This window comes from Pristis pectinata, chromosome 37 (assembly GCF_009764475.1).
Source record: "Pristis pectinata isolate sPriPec2 chromosome 37, sPriPec2.1.pri, whole genome shotgun sequence".
Taxonomy (NCBI): domain Eukaryota; kingdom Metazoa; phylum Chordata; class Chondrichthyes; order Rhinopristiformes; family Pristidae; genus Pristis; species Pristis pectinata.
In genome coordinates this window covers 10,459,634-10,479,376 of record NC_067440.1, presented here as the reverse complement: position 1 = coordinate 10,479,376, position 19,743 = coordinate 10,459,634, and the positions used below count along the sequence as shown (strand labels likewise).

The 19,743-nt window shown below is 52.1% G+C and overlaps 1 protein-coding gene across 1 annotated transcript; it reads left to right on the top strand.

Moving 5' to 3' along the window:
* Positions 1 to 385: 385 nt before the first annotated feature.
* On the top strand, positions 386 to 2,623 carry LOC127586519 (SPRY domain-containing SOCS box protein 4-like). The gene is made up of 2 exons (XM_052044532.1): positions 386 to 1,049; positions 2,496 to 2,623. The coding sequence occupies exons 1-2, from the start codon at positions 386 to 388 to the stop codon at positions 2,621 to 2,623; spliced, it is 792 nt and encodes a 263-aa protein (XP_051900492.1).
* Positions 2,624 to 19,743: the final 17,120 nt, after the last annotated feature.

Here is a 19,743-nt window from a genome sequence, read left to right as displayed (position 1 = left end):
CAACAACTCACCGACAAACAGAGACTCCTACCCCTCTCTCTCTCACAACCAGGGCCCAGCAGCTTACGCCAACACCTCGACCTTCTGTGTCTGTGTGGGAGGTGGTGACGATGGGGAGGACAGGCACTAGGAGTGGAAGTTACAGCCAAACCAGCAGATAAAGCAGACTATAAAAGTTATGCAGACGTTAGTTGTATCTGGATTAGGGACAAGGCAACTGGTTGCTCTAGACTCCAGCATCTGCAGTCTCTTGTACCTCCACTTAGGAACAGGGCAGTTTTGTGGAGAAAACAGCTGTAAAACTAAAGTGGCAAATATTAACTTAAACCTTTTTCCAGAGTTTTAACGGAGAATATTCCCTGTCTTTTTTTCTCTCTGCGAGGGAATGGGTTTGAAGTGGTTTAAGGCGGCAGAAGAGGAGTCAGAGGGAGAGGATGCCCGGCACTTGTTGGGACGGGGTCTCCCGATGCCTGGCCGCTTCCAGCTGCTGTTGGAGTTGCCTCCGGTGCCCTGGGACGTCCAGCTGCAGCACAGCTGGAGCGACCGTGACTGCTCGCCCAACATGAGGGTCCCGGGTGGTCTGACAGCCCGCCGGCTCCCCGTCCCCGACAGCACCGACTGCCTGCGGGGCAGGGTGGGCTGCCACCGTGGCTTGCACGTCTGGAGGGTGAGCTGGCCGGTGGGGCAGAGGGGCAGCCACGCCGCCGTGGGAGTCGGGACGTCCCGAGCCCGGCTGCAGGCTCCCGGCTACCGGACGCTCCTGGGAGGAGAGGACGGCGAGTCCTGGGCTTGGGGGCTGGTGGACAACCGGTTGTACCACGCCGGCAAAGCCCTCCACTCTTATCCAGATGTGTCGGTGGGACCCTTCCCCGTGCCCGAGAGCGTAGTGGTCATCCTGGATTCGGACGAGGGCACCTTGAGCTTCATGGTCGACGGACGGTACCTGGGAGTTGCTTTCCAAGGGCTGAAGGACAAGACGTTATACCCCATGGTGAGCTGTGTGTGGGGCAACTGTGGCATCAGTCTCACCTACATCAATCACCTGCCAGGTAACTATCTCAGAAACAAAGAGCTTCAGCCCACCATATCCGTGCCTACCGCTTGCCTCAAAGGTTGGAGAGGTTCATTGGTTTATCTTGACCTCCCAATCTACCTCGTTATGGCCCTTGCACCTTATTGTCTGCCTGCACTGCACTTTCTCTGTAACTGTGACACTTTATTCTGCATTCTGTTATTGCTTTTCCCTTGTACTACCTCGATGCACTGATGTGGTGAAATGATCTGAATGGATGGCATGCAAGACAAGTTTTTCACTGTGTCTCGGTACGCGTGACAATCTGCGGAGAGTTTGTGGACACAGCCCAGCGCATCACGGACACCAGCCTCCCCTCCATGGACTCTGTCTTTACCTCTCGCTGTCTCGGTGAAGCAGCCAGCATAATCAAAGACCCCACTCACCCGGGTTATTCTCTCTTCTCTCCTCTTCCATTGGGTAGAAGATACAGGAGCCTGAGGGTACGTACCACCAGACTTAAGGACAGCTTCTACCCCACTGTGATAAGACTATTGAACGGTTCCCTTATACGATGAAATGGACTCTGACCTCACGATCTACCTTGTTGTGACCTTGCACCTTATTACACTGCACTTTCTTTGTAGCTGTGACACTTTACTCTGTACTGTTATTGTTTTTACCTGTACTACGTCGATGCACTCTGTACTAACTCAATGTAACTGCACCGTGTAATGAATTGACCTGTACGATCAGTATGCAAGACAAGTTTTTCCTGTAGCTCGGTACAAGTGACAATAGTAAACCAATACCAATATATGTACCGAGGTACAGTGAAAAACTTTGTTTTGCATGCCATCCATACAGATAATTTCATCACATCAGTACATCGAGGTAGTACAAGGGAAAACAATAACAGAATGCAGAATAAAGTGTTACAGTTACAGAGAAAGTGCAGTGCAGGCAGACAATAAGGTGCAAGGGCCGTAACGAGATAGATTATGAGGTTAAGAGTCCATCTTATTGTACTAGGGGACCATTCAATAGTCTTATAACAGTGGGATAGAAGCTGTCCTTGAGCCTGGTGGTACGTGCTTTCAGGCTTTTGCATCTTCCGCACGATGTCCGGGGTGGGTGGGGTCTTTGATTATGGTGGCTGCTTTACCGAGGCAGCGAGAAATGTAGCTGAGGGGCAACCTCTTCACACAGAAGAGCTATCAGATTCAGGTTCCCTGAAGAGATGTTCAGGTTTGCTCAGTGATGCCCCTGGAGCTGAATTGCCAGCCATCTGATGGTGAACTGAATTGATGGCAGGGATAGGGGGGAATGCAAGGGGTGGAGAGGTGGGGAGGGAGGGAGAGGCGAGGAGGGAGGGAGAGGTGGGGATGGAGGGAGATGCGAGGAGGGGGACAAAAGGCCAGAGAGAGGTGAGGTTGACAGCAGCTCTGAAGCCAGATTCAGGGGTGGTATCTCTTGTCCACAGGCCAGCCACTGACCCTCACTGATCTCTGCCGATGCCACATCCGGAGAATCCTGGGAGAGCACCGAATCTCGGAGGTGGATTCCCTACCGCTGCCTCAGATGCTCAAGAATTACATACAGGAGTCCTGAGAGGGACGGAAAAGGCAAGACCACCAAATCACAGCCAGCAAAGGCAATAAGCCTGCTATTTATTATTGGTACCCTGGAATAAAAGTTGATTGAATCTCTAAAGTTGGTCAATGTTTTAAAAAAATAATTAAGACCTCCACTTCTGAGGGATTTAAATTTAAGCCAAGCCACACCCCATTCTCCAGTGGCGTTCCGGATTTTCACGCAGACTTGTTCAGGAGACTGCGGGTGCTGGAATCTGGAGCAACACAGAAAGTGCTGGAGGAACTCAGCAGGTCGGGCAGCATCCGTGGAGGGAAATGGACAGTCGACGTTTTGGGTTGTGACCCTTCATCTGGACTGAAAGATAGAGGGGAGGTAGCCCGCACAGAGAGGTGGAGGGGAAGAGGTGGAGCAAGAGTTGGCAGGTGATAGGTGGATCCAGGTGAGGAGGTGGGACTGAAGCAAGAGCTGGCAGGTGATAGGTGGATCCAGGTGAGGAGGGTGGGTGCAAGAGCTGGCAGGTGTTAGGTGGATCCAGGTGAGGAGGAGGGACTGAAGCAATTGCTGGGAAGTGATAGGTGGATCCAGGTAAGGAGGAGGGACTGAAACAAGAGTTGGCAGGTGATAGGTGGATCCAGGTGAGGAGGAGGGACTGAAACAAGAGTTGGCAGGTGATAGGTGGATCCAGGTGAGGAGGAGGGACTGAAGCAAGAGCTGGGAAGCGATAGGTGGATCCAGGTAAGGAGGGGGGACTGAAGCAAGAGTTGGCAGGTGATAGGTGGATCCAGGTGAGGAGGTGGGACTGAAGCAAGAGCTGGCAGGTGATAGGTGGATCCAGGTGAGGAGGGTGGGTGCAAGAGCTGGCAGGTGTTAGGTGGATCCAGGTGAGGAGGAGGGACTGAAGCAAGAGCTGGGAAGTGATAGGTGGATCCAGGTAAGGAGGAGGGACTGAAACAAGAGTTGGCAGGTGATAGGTGGATCCAGGTGAGGAGGAGGGACTGAAACAAGAGTTGGCAGGTGATAGGTGGATCCAGGTGAGGAGGAGGGACTGAAGCAAGAGCTGGGAAGCGATAGGTGGATCCAGGTAAGGAGGGGGGACTGAAGCAAGAGTTGGCAGGTGATAGGTGGATCCAGGTGAGGAGGTGGGACTGAAGCAAGAGTTGGCAGGTGATAGGTGGATCCAGGTGAGGAGGAGGGACTGAAGCAAGAGCTGGGAAGTGATAGGTGGATCCAGGTAAGGAGGAGGGACTGAAGCAAGAGTTGGCAGGTGATAGGTGGATCCAGGTGAGGAGGAGGGACTGAAGCAAGAGCTGGCAGGTGATAGGTGGATCCAGGTGAGGAGGTGGGACTGAAGCAAGAGCTGGCAGGTGGTAGGTGGATCCAGGTGAGGAGGAGGGACTGAAGCAAGAGTTGGCAGGTGATAGGTGGATCCAGGTGAGGAGGCGGGGGAAGAGTGGGAGTGGCGCGAGAAGCCAGGAGGTGGTAGGTGGAAGTGACAAAGGGCTGAAAATGCTGGAATCTGATTGGAGAGGAAGGCGGAGCTTGGAATAAAGGGAGGGAGGTGGGGAAGGGACCCACTGGGAGGGGTGTGAGGGTGATGGGCAGACGGAGAGGGTGGGGGAGGGTGATGGGGGCTGGGGTGGGTGTAGGAGGAACTGGGTAGATCAGGAGGAGAGAGAAGAGGGACAGACGGGGGAGCAGGTTACCTGAAGATTCATGCCGTCGGGTTATGGACTACGCAGGGGGAATATAACAGGAGCCACTGCCCAGCTCACACCGTGGGGCAGAGCACATGCCCCTGTCTGTATCAACAGTGCTGAGGTGGAGATGGTACAGAGCTTCGAGTTCCTAGTGTAACCATCACCAACAATTTGTCCTGGTCTAGCCACATTGACACTATGGCCATGAAAGCACATCAATGTCTCTACGTCCTCAGGAGGCTAAAGAAATTCAGCATGTCCTCGATGACCCTCAACCAATTTTCACAGATGCACCACAGAAAGCGTCCTGTCCGGATGCATCACTACTCTGCAAGAAACTGCAGAGAGTTGGGAACACAGCCCAGTACATCACGTCCATTCTCCCCTCCATTTACACTTCTCGCTGCCCTCGAGAAAGCAGCCAACATAAGCAAAGACCCCCCCTCCCAGCTGCTCCTCTCAGAAGTTGCTCTCTTGATGCTGGTGCTAAAATATAAGTTGCTTATTTTAAATTGGACCTGATTTAAGGAGTTTTAGGCAGAGGATGTGATTATACTGGAGAATTTGCAGAGATTCACTAGGATGTTGCCTTGGGATGAAGCTCTTTAGCTGTGAGGAGAGACCGGACCAGCTGGGTTTGTTTTCCTTGGAGCAGAGGAGGTTGAGGTGTTGTATTGTGAAGGGTCGTGGCTGTCATGTGACATCGCTGCTCATTATCTGGTCGAAAGACACGTCAGGTTTGGTTCCACCCACCCATCAGTGCACACTTGACCATTAGCCCCTTTAAACACATTTGTACCTGGCCTCGGGCCATTGGCCTGTTTGAACTACCTGGGCTGGACCCCCTCCGCCCCCAGCCCTCCAGCACTATAGAGTGCCACATGTGCGTGGTTCTCTCTCTCTCTTGATTGCTCCGAGGAATCGTGAAACAACGCTGAGGAGACCATTGGTAAGAGTGTACACTTCCACAGGGTTAGGAGGGTTCTAAGTTAATATTCCCAGTAGCGTAGAGCCATGCCTGCACTGAGTCAAGGGATGGCAGGCATTGTATTGTTTCTTCCTTGATCCTTTGTACCCAGTTCGTTGTGCGTGCGAGTGTGCATCTTACCCTTGTTGCGATCACCAGTGCGCATGTGTGTATGTGGGTGTGTTGCTCCCGTTATCTTTTCCCGTGTTTGTCTTTATAAATAAATCATTACATTCAGAGTCCTCGTCCTTCGAGACCCTTCAAATCTGTTTCACAACAGGTGTACAAAATTATAACAGGCATAAACTCTCACCAGGTCATGCAGCATCTGTGGAAAGAGAAGCAGTTAATGTTTCAGGTGCTAGAAGCTTTGCACCTGAAACTTCACGTGTTCGTCTCTCCACAGATGCTGCCTGACCTGCTGAGTGTTTCCAACACTTTCGGATATTTAAGATTTCCAGCATCCTTATTTTGTTTATTTTTATATAGGGAGAACATCTGGGACCCCTACCCCACACCGTGTTCTAAAACTTGAAAGCCCAGGTGAAAGTTCAGGGGAAGAAGATCCAGAGGGGGTTTGACGGAGAAATCTCCCACCCAGAGGGTGGTAGGGATCTGAGACTCACTGCCAGAAGGGACGGCGGAGGCAGAAACTCTCACAATACTTTGATTGCCAAGAAATAGGAAGCTATGGACCAGGCGAATCAGAATCAGTTTTATTATCACTGACTTATATGTTGTGAAATTTGTTGTTTTGCGACAGCGGTACAGCACAAAGATATAACATTGTCATAAATTACGACACTAAATAATTACTTCAAAAGGAATAACGAGGTGGTGTTCATGGGTTCATGGGCCGTTCAGAAATCTGATGGCAGGCGGGAAGAAGCTGTTCCTGAATCGTCGAGTGTGGGTCTTCAGGCTCCTGTACCTCCTCCCTGATGGTAGTAACAAGAAGAGGGTATGTCCCGGATGGTGAGGGTCCTCAGTGATAGATGCCGCCTTCTTGAGGCACTGTTATTGAGGTGCCAATTCATGGGATTGATGCCATAAATACCAGACATAGAGCCTCATCCTGTGCTGTATGATTTTAAAATTTGCATTAAAACGTGGAATGATACACTCAAATACAGAACAAAAAAAAGGCAATGGTTCTCAAATTGAAAGAATCCCAATGGTCACAGCTACAAGAGACATGACATTTCAACTTGACATTCAGGGATATTCTAACATCTATTCCCAGTCCTTGTTCTTCATTAAAAACAAATTAATTCACAGGTTAAGAATTGGGATTGATTGCCCAACCCCCATTAACATGACATCAGGATGAAAACGCGCAAGTCACTCTTTCTCATACGTCACCAGGGGCAGGTTTATCAGTTTAGTTGGAACGCATGCCTTGGTCTGGAAGAAGCAGCCGCAAGACAGTTTAATCAGAGGGGACTGTGGACGGTGAGTGCAGGGTACAACAGCAGCCCTGCAGACACTCGCATTTATTACTGCAAGCTGCAGAGCAGGGACGTCTCCTGCTTGAGGGGATACTAGGGCAGCCTCGGGCAGAAGGGGGAGGGGGATGGAGAGGACGACAGGGGCGGGAGGGTGAGAGTGGAGGAGGGGGAGGTGGGGAGTGGCAGGGAGGGGAGGGAGAAGGAACGGTGATGCAAGAACACAGAGGAAAGGGGTGGAGAGTGGGGAGGGAGGGTGATGGAGAGCTGGTGAGGGGGTGTTCGGAGAGGGGACAGAGATAGAGAGGGGGGTGGAGGGACTGACAGTAATGGGGAGATGCAGAAAAAGGAGGGGGAAGGAGCTGGAGGTACCGTGGGGGGGGGGAGGGAAAGAGATTGGTAGAGAAAGTGACAGGGGCAGGCAGACAGAGAGAGAGACAGAGAGAGAGTAATGGGGAGGTACAGAAAAAGGAGTGGGGAGGATATAGAGATGCTGTGAGGGGGGGAAGGGAAGGGAGAGATGAAGTGAAAGGGGGAGAGGGAGGGAGGCAGGGGAGAGAGAAGGAGGGGGAGAGAGAGAGAAGAGAGGGGGGAGAGGCAGAGAGGGAGAGAGTGGTCCGAGAAAGAGAGGAAAGGTGAAGGGGTGAGGTACAGGAGATCCACAAAGGGTGGTCCGGGGACAGAGAGGACGAGAGAGTGTGGGGAGTAGAGGGGGAGGGAGGGAGAGATGCAGGTGACAGGAGCAAGGCAGATAATGTGTGTGGTGGAGAGAGGGCAGCTGGTGTGGGAGGCGGTGTCTGTGGGAGAGGGGCTGACGGGCAAACAATGGTGCTGACAGCTCCGGGAGGCAGCCTGTTGTGTGAACAGCAGGGCCCCGTGGACGGCGCGCCGAACGCTTTATCCGCAGGATCTGCGGGAGCCTTTGCTGTGGCAGTGTTTCCGTGGCAGCAGCACTGCAGGCGCATCGCAAGCAACGGCCAGACGCGGGGGGGGGGGGGGGGAGGGAGCGCCAGCGGTCTGGGATCCCCCTGTGCCCAGCGATGTCCGCGTTCGGAACCGTTCCCCTCACTCGGTACGGGGAGCGGTGCGGGGGGTTGCCCCAGCGTTGGGGGTGGGGTGGGAGGGGCGGGGGGGGCAATATTTACTCCCCCCACTGCTCCCCCCTCACTGAATAAAACAAGCGAGACAGGTTTGTTTGATTGTGGGATCCTGCTGTGTGTGGAAAGGCTTCATCACTCCCACTACCCCGTGCACTGAGGGTGGGGGGGTGGGGCTGGAGGAGAGGGAGGTGAAGGCTGTGGGGGAGAGTGAGGGGAGTGGGGGAAGGGGAATGGGATGGGGAGGGGAGTGCGGAGGGGTCAGAGGGGAGGGGAGTGGGGTGGGGAGGGGAGTGAGGGGAAGGGAGTGGGGGTAGGGGGTGGAGTTGGTGGGGTGGGGAGGGGGGTGAGGGGTGACTGAAAATGAGGGCTCGGAAGGTTGGGGTGAAAGTGCCTGGGAAGGAAGGGGGGGGGGGGTTGTTCGACGAGGGGAGTTGGGGGAGAATGGGGGGGGCAGGGGGAGGGAGGCTGTGGGGTTTGAGGGAGGGAAAGCAGGGAGAGGGGGAGGTGGTTGCATGGAGGGAGGGTGAGAGGGTGGGAGGAGGGGAGGGGGATAGGGTGGGGGAGACGGGGACCACGGGTGGAGATGTTGGCTGGAGGCACCTGGTGAAAAGGACTGGGATGTCGGGGAAGTGGGGAGTGGGGAGAGGGGATCGAGACGGCCTGAACTGTCCCGGGAGGGGCTCAGGGAGGGGTGACGCAACGCAGCTGGAAGAGGCGCAGACAAGGGAATCGACAGCGCCTGGCTGCCGTGTGCCTGGGGTACCAGTCGACGGCAGTGACACGTCAACTGCGCTGCCCAATGTGGGCGAATAGCTCACCAACCGTTCCATCCCAAGCATCACTTTGTGGGGCCGGGGGGGTGGAAGTGGCGGGGCGGGGGGGATGCTGGGGTTATTTATAAACGGGGAAATCAATCGATTTTTCGGAATTGGAATTGGTTTATTATTGTCACTTGTGCAGTGAAAAACTTGCCTTGCATACTGTTCGTACAGATCAATTCATTGCACAGTGCATTTTCGTAGGCAAGGGGTGATTTGGAGGTCATTGTGCCCTCTGGCAATTCCACTGTGAAGGCATCACTCCTGATGCAGCTCCCACTCCCTCGACTCCCCTCCCCCCCTCCCCACTCCCCACACTCCCCTCCCCACCCCCGCTCCCCTCCCCTCACTCCCCACCCCACCCCACCCCACCCAACTCCCCTCAGTCCCCTCCCCACTCCCCTCCCCTCACTCCCCTCCCCACCCCTCACTCCCTTCCCCCATTCCTTCCTTCCCTAAATCTCTCCTCTACCCTCCGCCCCCCCACCACCCTTTCTCTCTTTAATCCAATTTTTGGATTAAATCATTCCTTATACCTTGCTGCCAGCCTTGGTGTGATAATATCTCTTTGAAGTCCCCTTGCACATTTCCCGCTACGTAAACAGAAGTTGTTATTGCACCTTGGAGCCCTGCCCTATAGACAAGCGATTAGCTTTATACGGAAGGGGCCTGCTTCATGAGTCAGGTCTAAATCCCAGAAATCTGTCCCCTGACAGTGCCGCGGGAACACCTTCACCAGAAGGACGACAGCGGTTCGAGAAGGCAGCTCACCCCTCTCATCTCAAGGACAGTTAGGGATGGGGAATAAATGCTGGTCTTGAGAAATGAATAAATATCTGCTGACTCAAAATGACTGCAACGTCTCGGATGTCAGCGAATGTCCTGACTCTGCACATCCCTCGATTGATTAGCTTCCCGAGGGATCTGACTCATGGGCTCTGTCGCACTCGCTCAGAACTGCCTCCCTACCTCACTTTCACCGCACTGTCCCGTCACACGTGGAGGGCTGGGAGACTTGATGAGTTGGGAGTAACTCCAATCCAAATACAGAGGTCAGTGTGTGGGAATTCCGGATCTGAGGGAGGCTAGGAAGAGACTTTATTTCTGGAAGAAGAATGTTGTGAAGTTAGAAGATCTTTGTGGGAGGCTGAAGGATCATACAGCACAGAAACAGGCCCTTCAACCCAACTGGTCCAGTGTAACGGTCAGTGTAATGCCAGCGACCCGGGTTCAATTCCAGCCGCTGTCTGTAAGGAGTTTATACGTTCTCCCCGCGTGTTTGCGTGGGTTTTTTCCGGGTGCTCCGGCTTCCTCCCACATTCCAGAGGCGTATGGGTTAGGAAGTTGTGAGCATGCTATGTTGGTGCCGGAAGCGTGGTAACGCTCTATACTGTTACTGTTTTTACCTGTACTACGTCAATGGACTCCATACTAACTCAATGTAACTGCACTGTGTAATGAATTGACCTGTACGATTGGGATGCAAGACAAGTTTTTCACTGTACCTCGGTACAAGTGACAATAATACCAATACTTGTGGGCTGTCCCCTGAACACTGTACGCAAAAGATGCATTTCACTGCATGTTTCATGTACATGTGAATAATAAAAATATCTTATCTTAAATTGGTCCCATTTGCCCATGTTTGAACATAGAACATAGAACAGTACAGCACAATACAGGCCCTTCAGCCCACAATGTTGTGCCGACCTTTAAACCTTGCCTAAGACTATCTAACCCCTTCCTCCCACCTATCCCTCCATATCCCTCCATATGCTTATCTAGCAATCTCTTGAATTTGACCAATGTACCTGCCTCCACCACCGCCCCAGGCAGCGCATTCCATGCCCCAACCACTCTCTGGGTAAAAAACCTCCTTCTGATATCTCCCTCGAACTTCCCACCCATTACTTTAAAGCCATGCCCTCTTGTCTTGAGCATTGGTGCCCTGGGAAAGAGGCGCTGGCTGTCCACTCTATCTATTCCTCTTAATATTTTGTACACCTCTATCATGTCTCCTCTCATCCTCCTCCTCTCCAAAGAGTAAAGCCCTAGCTCCCTTAGTCTCTCCTCATAATGCATACTCTCCAAACCAGGCAGCATCCTGGTAAATCTCCTCTGCACCCTTTCCAACGCTTCCAAATATATCACAAATACCACGTTTGGCCCATATCCCACTGGACCTCTTCTATCTATCTATGTAGTGGTGGAATCTGATACAATCATTACTTTTAAGGGGTATTTAGATGAACACAGAAGGATATGGTCCTAACGTGGGCAAAGGTATTGGTATTGGTACTGGTTTATTATTGTCACTTGTACTGAGGTACAGTGAAAAACTTGTCTTGCATCCCAATCGTACAGGTCAATTCATTACACAGTGCAGTTACATTAAGGTAGTACAGAGTGCAATGAGGTAGTACAGGGTGAAAACAACAGTACAGAGTAAAGTGTCACAGCTACAGAGAAAGTGCAGTGCAATAAGGTGCAAGATCACAACAAGGTAGGTCGTGAGGTCAGAGTCCATCTCATTCAATAGTCTTATCACCGTGAGGTAGAAGCTGTCCTTGAGCCTGGTGGTATGTGTCCTCAGGCTCCTGTATCTTCTGCCCGATGGAAGACGAGAGAAGAGAGACTGCCCCGGGTGGGTGGGGTCTTTGATTATGCTGGCTGCTTCACCAAGACAGTGAGAGGTAAAGACAGAGTCCATGGAGGGGAGGCTGGTGTCCGTGATGCGCTGGGCTGTGTCCACAACTCTCTGCAGCTTCTTGTGGTCCCAGGCAGAGCAGTTGCCATCCCAAGCTGTGATGCATCCAGACAGGATGCTCTCTATGGTGCATCGGTAAAAGTTGGTGAGAGTCAAAGGGGACCTAACCCTAAAAGGCAAAAAGGCTGGCCATGGGCATAGTGAACCAAAGGGTAGAAGTTGCCCCTCAGGTCCCCTCTTGCCCTCTCGTTCTTGATTGCCTCTCCCTGGGGAAAAAGACAGTGCACATTCACCTTATCTACTGAAGAGGCTGGTAGCTCACTGGGGCGGCAGTGAACTCCCTCCCTTTGCCCTAGTACCCGGCTCAAGTTCTCTGGGTGAAGAAAGATTGCTCAACATCTTGGACTTCCGTAAGATCTAGACAGGACAGCAAGTGGGGAGCCACCATCTTGAGCCTCCTCCCTCTTCCCCACCCCACTTCATCGCGCCCCCCCCCTTCGCTTTCGTTATTACGTGGTTACATTACCATTGTTTCTGTGGCTTTAGACGTGATGCTTGCTCCATCCTCTCCATGGGTGTGCTTCCCCCCTCCACAGTCACGCTCCCGTGGCCCTGTCATTATTAACAGAAAAGAAAGGGAGTTAAGATGTTCGTATGTTCAACCCGACACAACAATGGGGGTTTGGTTAAAGGCAGTCTTTTCCCCAGGGTAGGGGAGTCCAAACTAGGTGGGGGGGGGCACAGGTTTAAGGTGAGAGGGGAAAGATTTAAAAAGGACCTGTGGGGCAACTTTTTCACACAGAGAGCAGTGAGTATATGGAACGAGCTGCCAGAGGAAGTGGTTGAGGCAGGTATAAGGTATAAGATTAAGATTTCTTTATTAGTCACATGTACATTGAAACACAGTGAAATGCATCTTTTTGCGTAGCGTGTTCTGGGGACAGCCCGCAAGTGTCGCCATGCTTCCGGCGCCAACGTAGCATGCCCACAACTTCCTAACCCGTACGTCTTTGGAATGTGGGAGGAAACCGGAGCACCCGGAGGAAACCCACGCAGACACGGGAAGAACGTACAAACTCCTTACAGACAGCGGCCGGAATTGAACCCGGGTCGCTGGCGCTGTAATAGCGTTGTGCTATAACGGTGTCATTTAAGAAGCACTTGGATAGGTACATGGATTGGCGGGGCTTGGAGGGATATGGGCCGAACGCAGGAAATTGGATCTAGCTGGGTTGGTACAGTGGTCGGCATGGACTGGTTGGGCCGAAGGGTCTGTATCCGTGCTGTATTTGTCTATGATTCTATGACTCTAATGCCCGAAGTTGTTGGCTTTTCAGCCATTGTACCAACCCTGAAAGCGTACAGAAAGGCTATCTTCTTCCTCAAGACCAAGATCAAGACCTGTCCCAGAGCAAGGGGCCAGGAAAACCTCCTCTAGAGAGGAGGCCCTCTCATTCTTCTCAAGAATGATCCCTGGAATGAAAACTTAACCTAAGAGAGGCGTTTGATGACCATGGGACTGTACCCGATGGAGTTCAGAAGGATGAGGGCTGAATCTCATTGAAACCTCCTGGATACTGAAAAGCTTGGGTAGGGTGGACGTGGAGAGGGTGCTTCCATCAGGAGGAGAGTCCAGGACCCGAGGGCACAACCTCAGAATAAAGGGACGTCGCTTTCGAACTGAGATGAGGAGGAATTTCTTCAGCCAGAGGGCGGTGAATCTGTGGAATTCGTTGCCACAGAGGGTTGTGGAGGCCAAGTCATTGGGTGTATTGAAAGCAGAGATTGACAGGTTCTTGATTGGTAAAGGGGGTTAAGGGTTACGGGGAGAAGGCAGGAGAACAGGGTTGAAAACAAACCAGCGATGATTGAATGGCAGAGCAGACTCGACGGGCCAAATGGCCTAATTCTGCTTCTATGGTCTTACTCTGAGTGGGACACACAAAATGCTGGAGGAATTCAGCGGGTCAGGCTGCATCTGTGGAGGGAAATGGTCTGTTGACGATTCAGATCAATACTCTTCGTCCAGTCCAGGTGAAGGGTCTCGACCCAAAACATCGACTGTCCATTTCCCTCCACAGATGCTGCCTGACTCGCTGGGCTCCTCCAGCATTCTGTGTGTTGCTCCAGATTCCAGCATCGCTTGTGCTTTCACAGTGGGTGGAACCTTGCTGGCGGTGAACTCCCTGTGGGATCAAACTTCTCAATGTCCCGCCCTTCGTTCCCAGTGGGCTCCTCCTTCCCCATCTGGGGGAGGTGAGGTTGATCCCCACTCAGACGGAATTCCTGATCCCTCTGAAAACCCTCCTCAGGAGCCGGTTCTGGACGATGTGAGCCGTTTCTCGGTAATACCTTCCATTCCACATGGTGCGTACGCATTTCTTGTCCAGACTGCTCCTGCACAATCTCCACTTCCTCGCCACCGTCTACAATCCAGGTCTGCCGTGGTGGTCTGTTCTTCCATGCCGGCAGTGAAGGGGGGGGGTGAGGTGGGGGAAGGTCCCCAGTGAAGGTCTTTCCATGGAGGAGTCCTCTCCCTTTCTGTCAGGATCCTGGGGTGGAGGGTGTTCGTGACAGTGCTTGGAGAGGACGTACAGGAGGGCTCGTCTACTGAGGCAATATGGGTGGAACTGAGGAATAAGAAAGGGACGACCACATTAGTAGGCCTATATTATTGACCTCTCGATAGTCCCCAGGACTTATAGGAACAAATTTGCAGAAAGATAGCAGACAGTTGCAAGAAAAATTCGGTTGTGATAGTAGGTGATTTTATCTTTCCACATATTGACTGGGACTCCCATACTGTAAAAGGATTGGATGGGAGCGCGTTGGTTAAATGTGTTCAGGAAAATTCCCTTAATCAATATGTAGAGGTCCCATCTAGAGAGAGGGCAATACTGGATCTCCTCTAAGGGAATGAGACAGGCCAGGTGACAGAAGTGAGTGTAGGAGAATACTTTCGATCTAGTGATCTTAATTCCACTAGTTTCAAGATAATTATGGAGAAGGATAGGACATGGGTTGAGACTTTAAATTGGAGTAGGGCCAATTTTGACAGCATCAGAAGGGACCTGGCAGGCGTGGATTGTGATAGGCAGGTTTCCAGCAAAGAGATGCTTGGTAAGTGGGAAGCTTTCAAAAGTGAAATATTGAGAGTACAGAATCCTGTTAGAATAAAAGGCAAGGCTAACAGGTTTAGGGAACCTTGGTTATCGAGGGATATCGAGGCCCTGGTAAAGAAAAAGGAGGCGCATATCAGGTATAGGCAGTTAGGATCAAATGAGGTGCTTGAGGAGTATAAGAAATGCAAGAAGACACTTGAGAGAAATCAGGAGGGCTAAAGGAGGACATGAGATTGCTCTGGCAGACAGGGTGAAAGAGAATCCTAAGGCTTTCTATAGCTATATTGAAAGCAAAAGGGTAGCAAGGGACAAAATTGGTCCTCTTGAAGATCAGCATGGTCATCTATGCCTGCAGCTGAAGGAGATGGAGGAGATCTTAAATTAATTTTTTGCATCCGTATTTACGCTGAAGAGAGACACAGAGGCTATAGAATTGAGGCAAAAGAGTAGCGAGGTCATGGATTATGGTAGAGCAGATGCTTGCTGTCTTGAGGTGAATGAATGTGGATAAATCCCCAGGGCCTGACGAGGTGTCCCCTCAGACCTTGTGGGAGGATAGTGCAGAAATTGCCGTGGCCCTGGCTGAGGTATTTAAAATGTTCTTAGCCACGGGTGAGATGCCGGAGGACAGGAGGAGAGCTAATGTTGTTCCGTTGTTCAAGAAAGGATCTAAGAATAAGCCGGGAAATTATAGGCCAGAGAGCCTGACGTCAGTCGTGGGTAAATTATTGGAAGGTATTCTGAGGGACAGGATATATAAGTATTTGGATAGACAGGGCCTGATTAGGGATAGTCAACATGGCTTTGTGCGTGGCAGGTCACGTCTAACCAATCTTATGGAGTTTTTTGAGGAGGTTACCAAGAAGGTCGATGAGGGAAGGGTGGTGGACGTTGTCTACACGGAATTTAGCAAGGCCTTTGACAAAGTCCCACATGGGAGGCTGGTCCAGAAGGTTAAGTCACTTGGCATTCAGGATGAAGTAGCCAATTGGATTCAATGTTGGCTTAGCGGGAGAAGCCAGAGAGTGGTAGTAGATGGTCGTCTCTCTGACTGGAGGCCTGTGACTAGTGGTGTGCCGCAGGGATCGGTGCTGGGTCCGTTGTTTATCATCTATATTAATGATTTCGATGATAACGTGGTAAACTGCATCAGCAAATTTGTGGATGACACCAAGATTGGGGCGTAGCGGACAGCGAGGAAGGCTATCAAAGCTTGCAAAGTGATCTGGACCAGCAGGGAAAATGGGCTGAAAAATGGCAGATGGAATTTAATGCAGACAAGTGTGAGGGGTTACACTTTGGGAGGACAAACCAAGGTAAGACTTACACAGTGCATTTTAGGGCTCTGAGGTGTGCGGTAGAACAAAGGGACCTGGGAATACAGGTCCATAGTTCCTTGAAAGTGGCGTCACAGGTAGATAGGGTCGTAAAGAGAGCTTTTGGCACTTTGGCCTTCATAAATCAGGGCACTGAGTACAGGAGTTGGCACTGAGTACAGGAGTACAGGATGTTATGTTGAAGTTGTACAAGGCTTTGGTGAGGCCAAATTTGGAGTATTGTGTGCAGTTCTGGTCACCTACCTACAGGAAAGATATCAATAAGCTTGAAAGAGTGCAGAGAAAATTTATGTTGCTGGGACTTGAGGACCTGAGTTATAGGGAAAGATTGGATAGGTTAGGAATTTATTCCCTGGAGCACAAGAGAATGAGGGGAGATTTTATGGAAGTATGCAAAATTATGAGGGGTATGAATAGAGTGATTGCATGCAGACTTTTTCGCCTAACATTGGGTGAGACTAGAACTCGAGGTCATAGGTTTAGGGTGAAGGGTGAAATATTTAAGGGGAATCTGAGGGGAAACTTCTTCACTCAGAGGGTGGTGCGAGCGTGGAACGAGCTGCCAGCGGAAGTGGTGGACGTGGGTTCAACTGCAACGTTGAAGAGAAGTTTGGATAGGATGGGAGGGGTTTGGAGGGATATGGTCTGGGTGCAGGTGGATGGGACTGGGCAGAAGATCAGGTTGGCATGGACTAGATGGGCCAAAGGGCCTGTTTTTGTGTTTTAGTGCTCTATGACTCTTTCTCTGTCTCTTTCTCCATTTCTCCTTCTCTGTCTCTATCTCTCTCTGTCCATCTCTCTCTCTGTCATTCTCTTTATCTCTCTCTGCATCCCTCCCTTTCTCTACATCTCTATCCCTGTCTCTCTCTCTGTCTCTGTCTCTCCACCTCCCTCCGCTTGTACCTCACTCTGTATATTTCTCTTTATCCATCATCTCTCCCTCTCTCTCTCTCTCCATCCATCTCTCTCTCTCCCCCTCTCTCTCTGTCCTTCTGTCTCTCTCACACACACACATACATACACCCCTATCCACTGACTGGTCAGAGAGACAGGGGCTGAGATGTTGTCCATTGCCTGTTGTGTTTCGTCTGCAGGTTGGCACCTGTGCTCCCAGCGATGGCTGTGCCCAGGGTTTTCCTTCTCTTGCTGCTGATGACCATCGCGTTCAGCTCAGCGAAGGGTAAGTCTCCATCTTGTTCACTTCCGTCTGACAGGAATTCTACATCACTGCCACAGTTTCCAACTCTCCAAAGCTGCCTGGGAATTGGAGGTTAATCTTTGGTAGTCTCCCTCAGCAAACATGGAAGAACTAAGGATAAACCTATGTTTATGTTCATTGGCGCCTCAGTTGACTGGACATTGGATGGGGCACCAAAGATCAGAAAGACTGGGAATGAGTTCAGTAACAAACAACAGGTAGATTGTGTTCATCTTTAACGTACAAAAGGTCCGTTCAGTAGTCTTAGAACAGCAGGATAGAAGCTGTCCTTGAGCCTGGTGGTACGTGCTTCCAGGCTTTTGTATCTTCTTACAAGCTTACCCTTCCACACCAATCTCAACCACTTTCCGTCCTACTCTGCCTCCTGTAGCGACCCAATTCCATTCTCCCAGTTCCTCTGTCTCCGCTGGATTTGCTCCAATGACGAGACTTTCCGTACAGGTGCCTCTGAAATATCTCCTTCCTTACGGAACTGTGGCTTCTCCTCAACCAAGTCCTTGATCACATCTCATCCATTTCCACACCTCAGCTCTCACCCCCTCTCCTCTCTGGAACAGGATGATGATAGAGCTCCCCTGGCCCTCAACTTCCACCCCACCGGTGTTGAGCCTTACCTTGGTCAACCAACTTAGATCAGGTGAATGACCACATAAAGTCTAATTAATTCAAACTACTCACATCTTTAATGTATCAACTTATTACATTAAATGCAAATAATTCCTGAATTCTACTGTTTCTTTTGCACCAATACTCACCCAAATGCACTTTCTCCGAAATAGGGGATCTCCTGTTGACCAATCGACTAATCCTTCTCATCATGGAGAGGATGTTTCCATCAGTGGGAGAGTCCAGGATCCGAGGGCACAGCCTCAGAATAAAGGGACGTCCCTTTAGAACTGAGATGAGGAGGAATTTCTTCAGCCAGAGGGTGGTGAATCTGTGGAATTCGTTGCCACAGAGGGCGGTGGAGGCCAAGTCATTGGGTGTATTTAAAGCAGAGGTTGATAGGTTCTTAATTAGTGAGGGCGTCAAAGGTTACGGGGAGAAGGTAGGAGAATGGGGTTGAGAGGGAAAAATAAATCAGCTGTGATTGAATGGCGGAGCAGACTCGATGGGCCGAATGGCCCAATGGGGTATTGAGTTCAAGAGCTGCGAGGTGATGTTGCAGCTCTATAGAACTCTGGTCAGACCACACTTGGAGTATTGTGTCCAGTTCTGGTCGCCTCATTATAGGAAGGATATGGAAGCTTTAGAGAGGGTGCAGAGGAGATTTACCAGGATGCTGCCTGGATTGGAGACCATGTCTTATGAGGATAGGTTGAGCGAGCTAGGGCTTTTCTCTTTGGGGAGAGTGTGAGCCGAGTGTGAGCAGAGTGTGACGCTGAGTGTGATGCTGTTTGACACACCGTGTGAGCTGTGTGAACTGAGTGTGACACTGAGTGTGAGCCAAGTGTGACACTGAGTGTGACACTGAGTGTGAGCTGAGTGTGAGCTGAGTGTGACAGTGACGCAGTTCTCCGCTGACATGCCCATGCTTTGTTCCAGAGCTGCTCCACTGCAGCAAGCAGGAGGAGGCGATCGATGCCATGAGCGGCTCCTGGGTTCTGCTGCCCTGCCAGTTCAACTGGACAGCAGCCCTGCCCGAGGTTCAGCAAGCGGTCTGGCAGAGGAACTCCCAGGTGGTCCACACGACCGAACCACAGAAGCAGAAGGACCAGGACCGACTGTACGTGGGCCGCACCACCGTGGCCGCTAACTGGTTCGAGAAGAGGGAGCCCTCGCTGAACCTGACGGGGGTCTCGCTGAACGATACCGGCGTCTACGAATGCAAAGTGGTCACCGACCGGCCGTACTCCGTCGGAACCTGCGCCACCGTCAAATTAACCGTCACTGGTGGGTCCTTCCGCACTTTGCCCTTCCCTCGGCAGCTCTTCGACTGGGGGAGGGCAGGGGAGGAGGGAGATGAGGGTTGCGATGGAGGGGAGGAGGGGCTGGCGGGGTAACAAGGAGGTCCCGGTGACAAGTGCCTGGTCCAGTGGCGGGGAGAGGGGAGGGGAGGAGGGGGTGAGGGGATGGGGAGGGGAACCTCGATCCTCCTCCCCCTCCTTGTCCTCACTAGTTCCCCTGCTCTCATTCCTCTTCCCACCACCCCCACCCCTCCTGCCCCCTCCTCATTCCCCATCCTCCCCCGCCCATCTCCCCTCTCCCCTTCCCCCTCTCCCCCTCCCCTTCCCCCTCTCCCCTCTCTCACTCTCCCCCTCTCCCCCTCCCCTCTCCCCTTTCCCTAACCACCTCCCCACCTCCACCTCACCCTCCCTCTCCTCCCTCCCACCAACACCCCTTCCAGCGTCCCACCCACCCCTCCTCTCCCACCCTCTCCCCTCCCCACTCCACCCACCCCCTTCCCCACCCCACCCCTCTCCCCTCCCTCTCCCCCTCACCCCTCTCCCCTCCACCTCACTCCTCTCCCCTCAACCTCCCCCTACCCCTCTACCCTCCCCATCCCCCCAGTCCCCTCCACCTCCCCCCTCACCCCTCTCCCCTCCCCCCCTCCACCAGAGTCTGCCGGTGGGTTGGGTGGGAATTGCCCTGTTGCTGGGGTAAACCGTGGGGTGCAGGCAGCTCGAGCGAGGGAGTGAGATAGTCTCTTGTTGTGCAGACGCTGCTGACGCCGTGATCGAGCCGGCTGTGCTCCTGTTCATTGGCCTGGCGCTCGGTCCCTT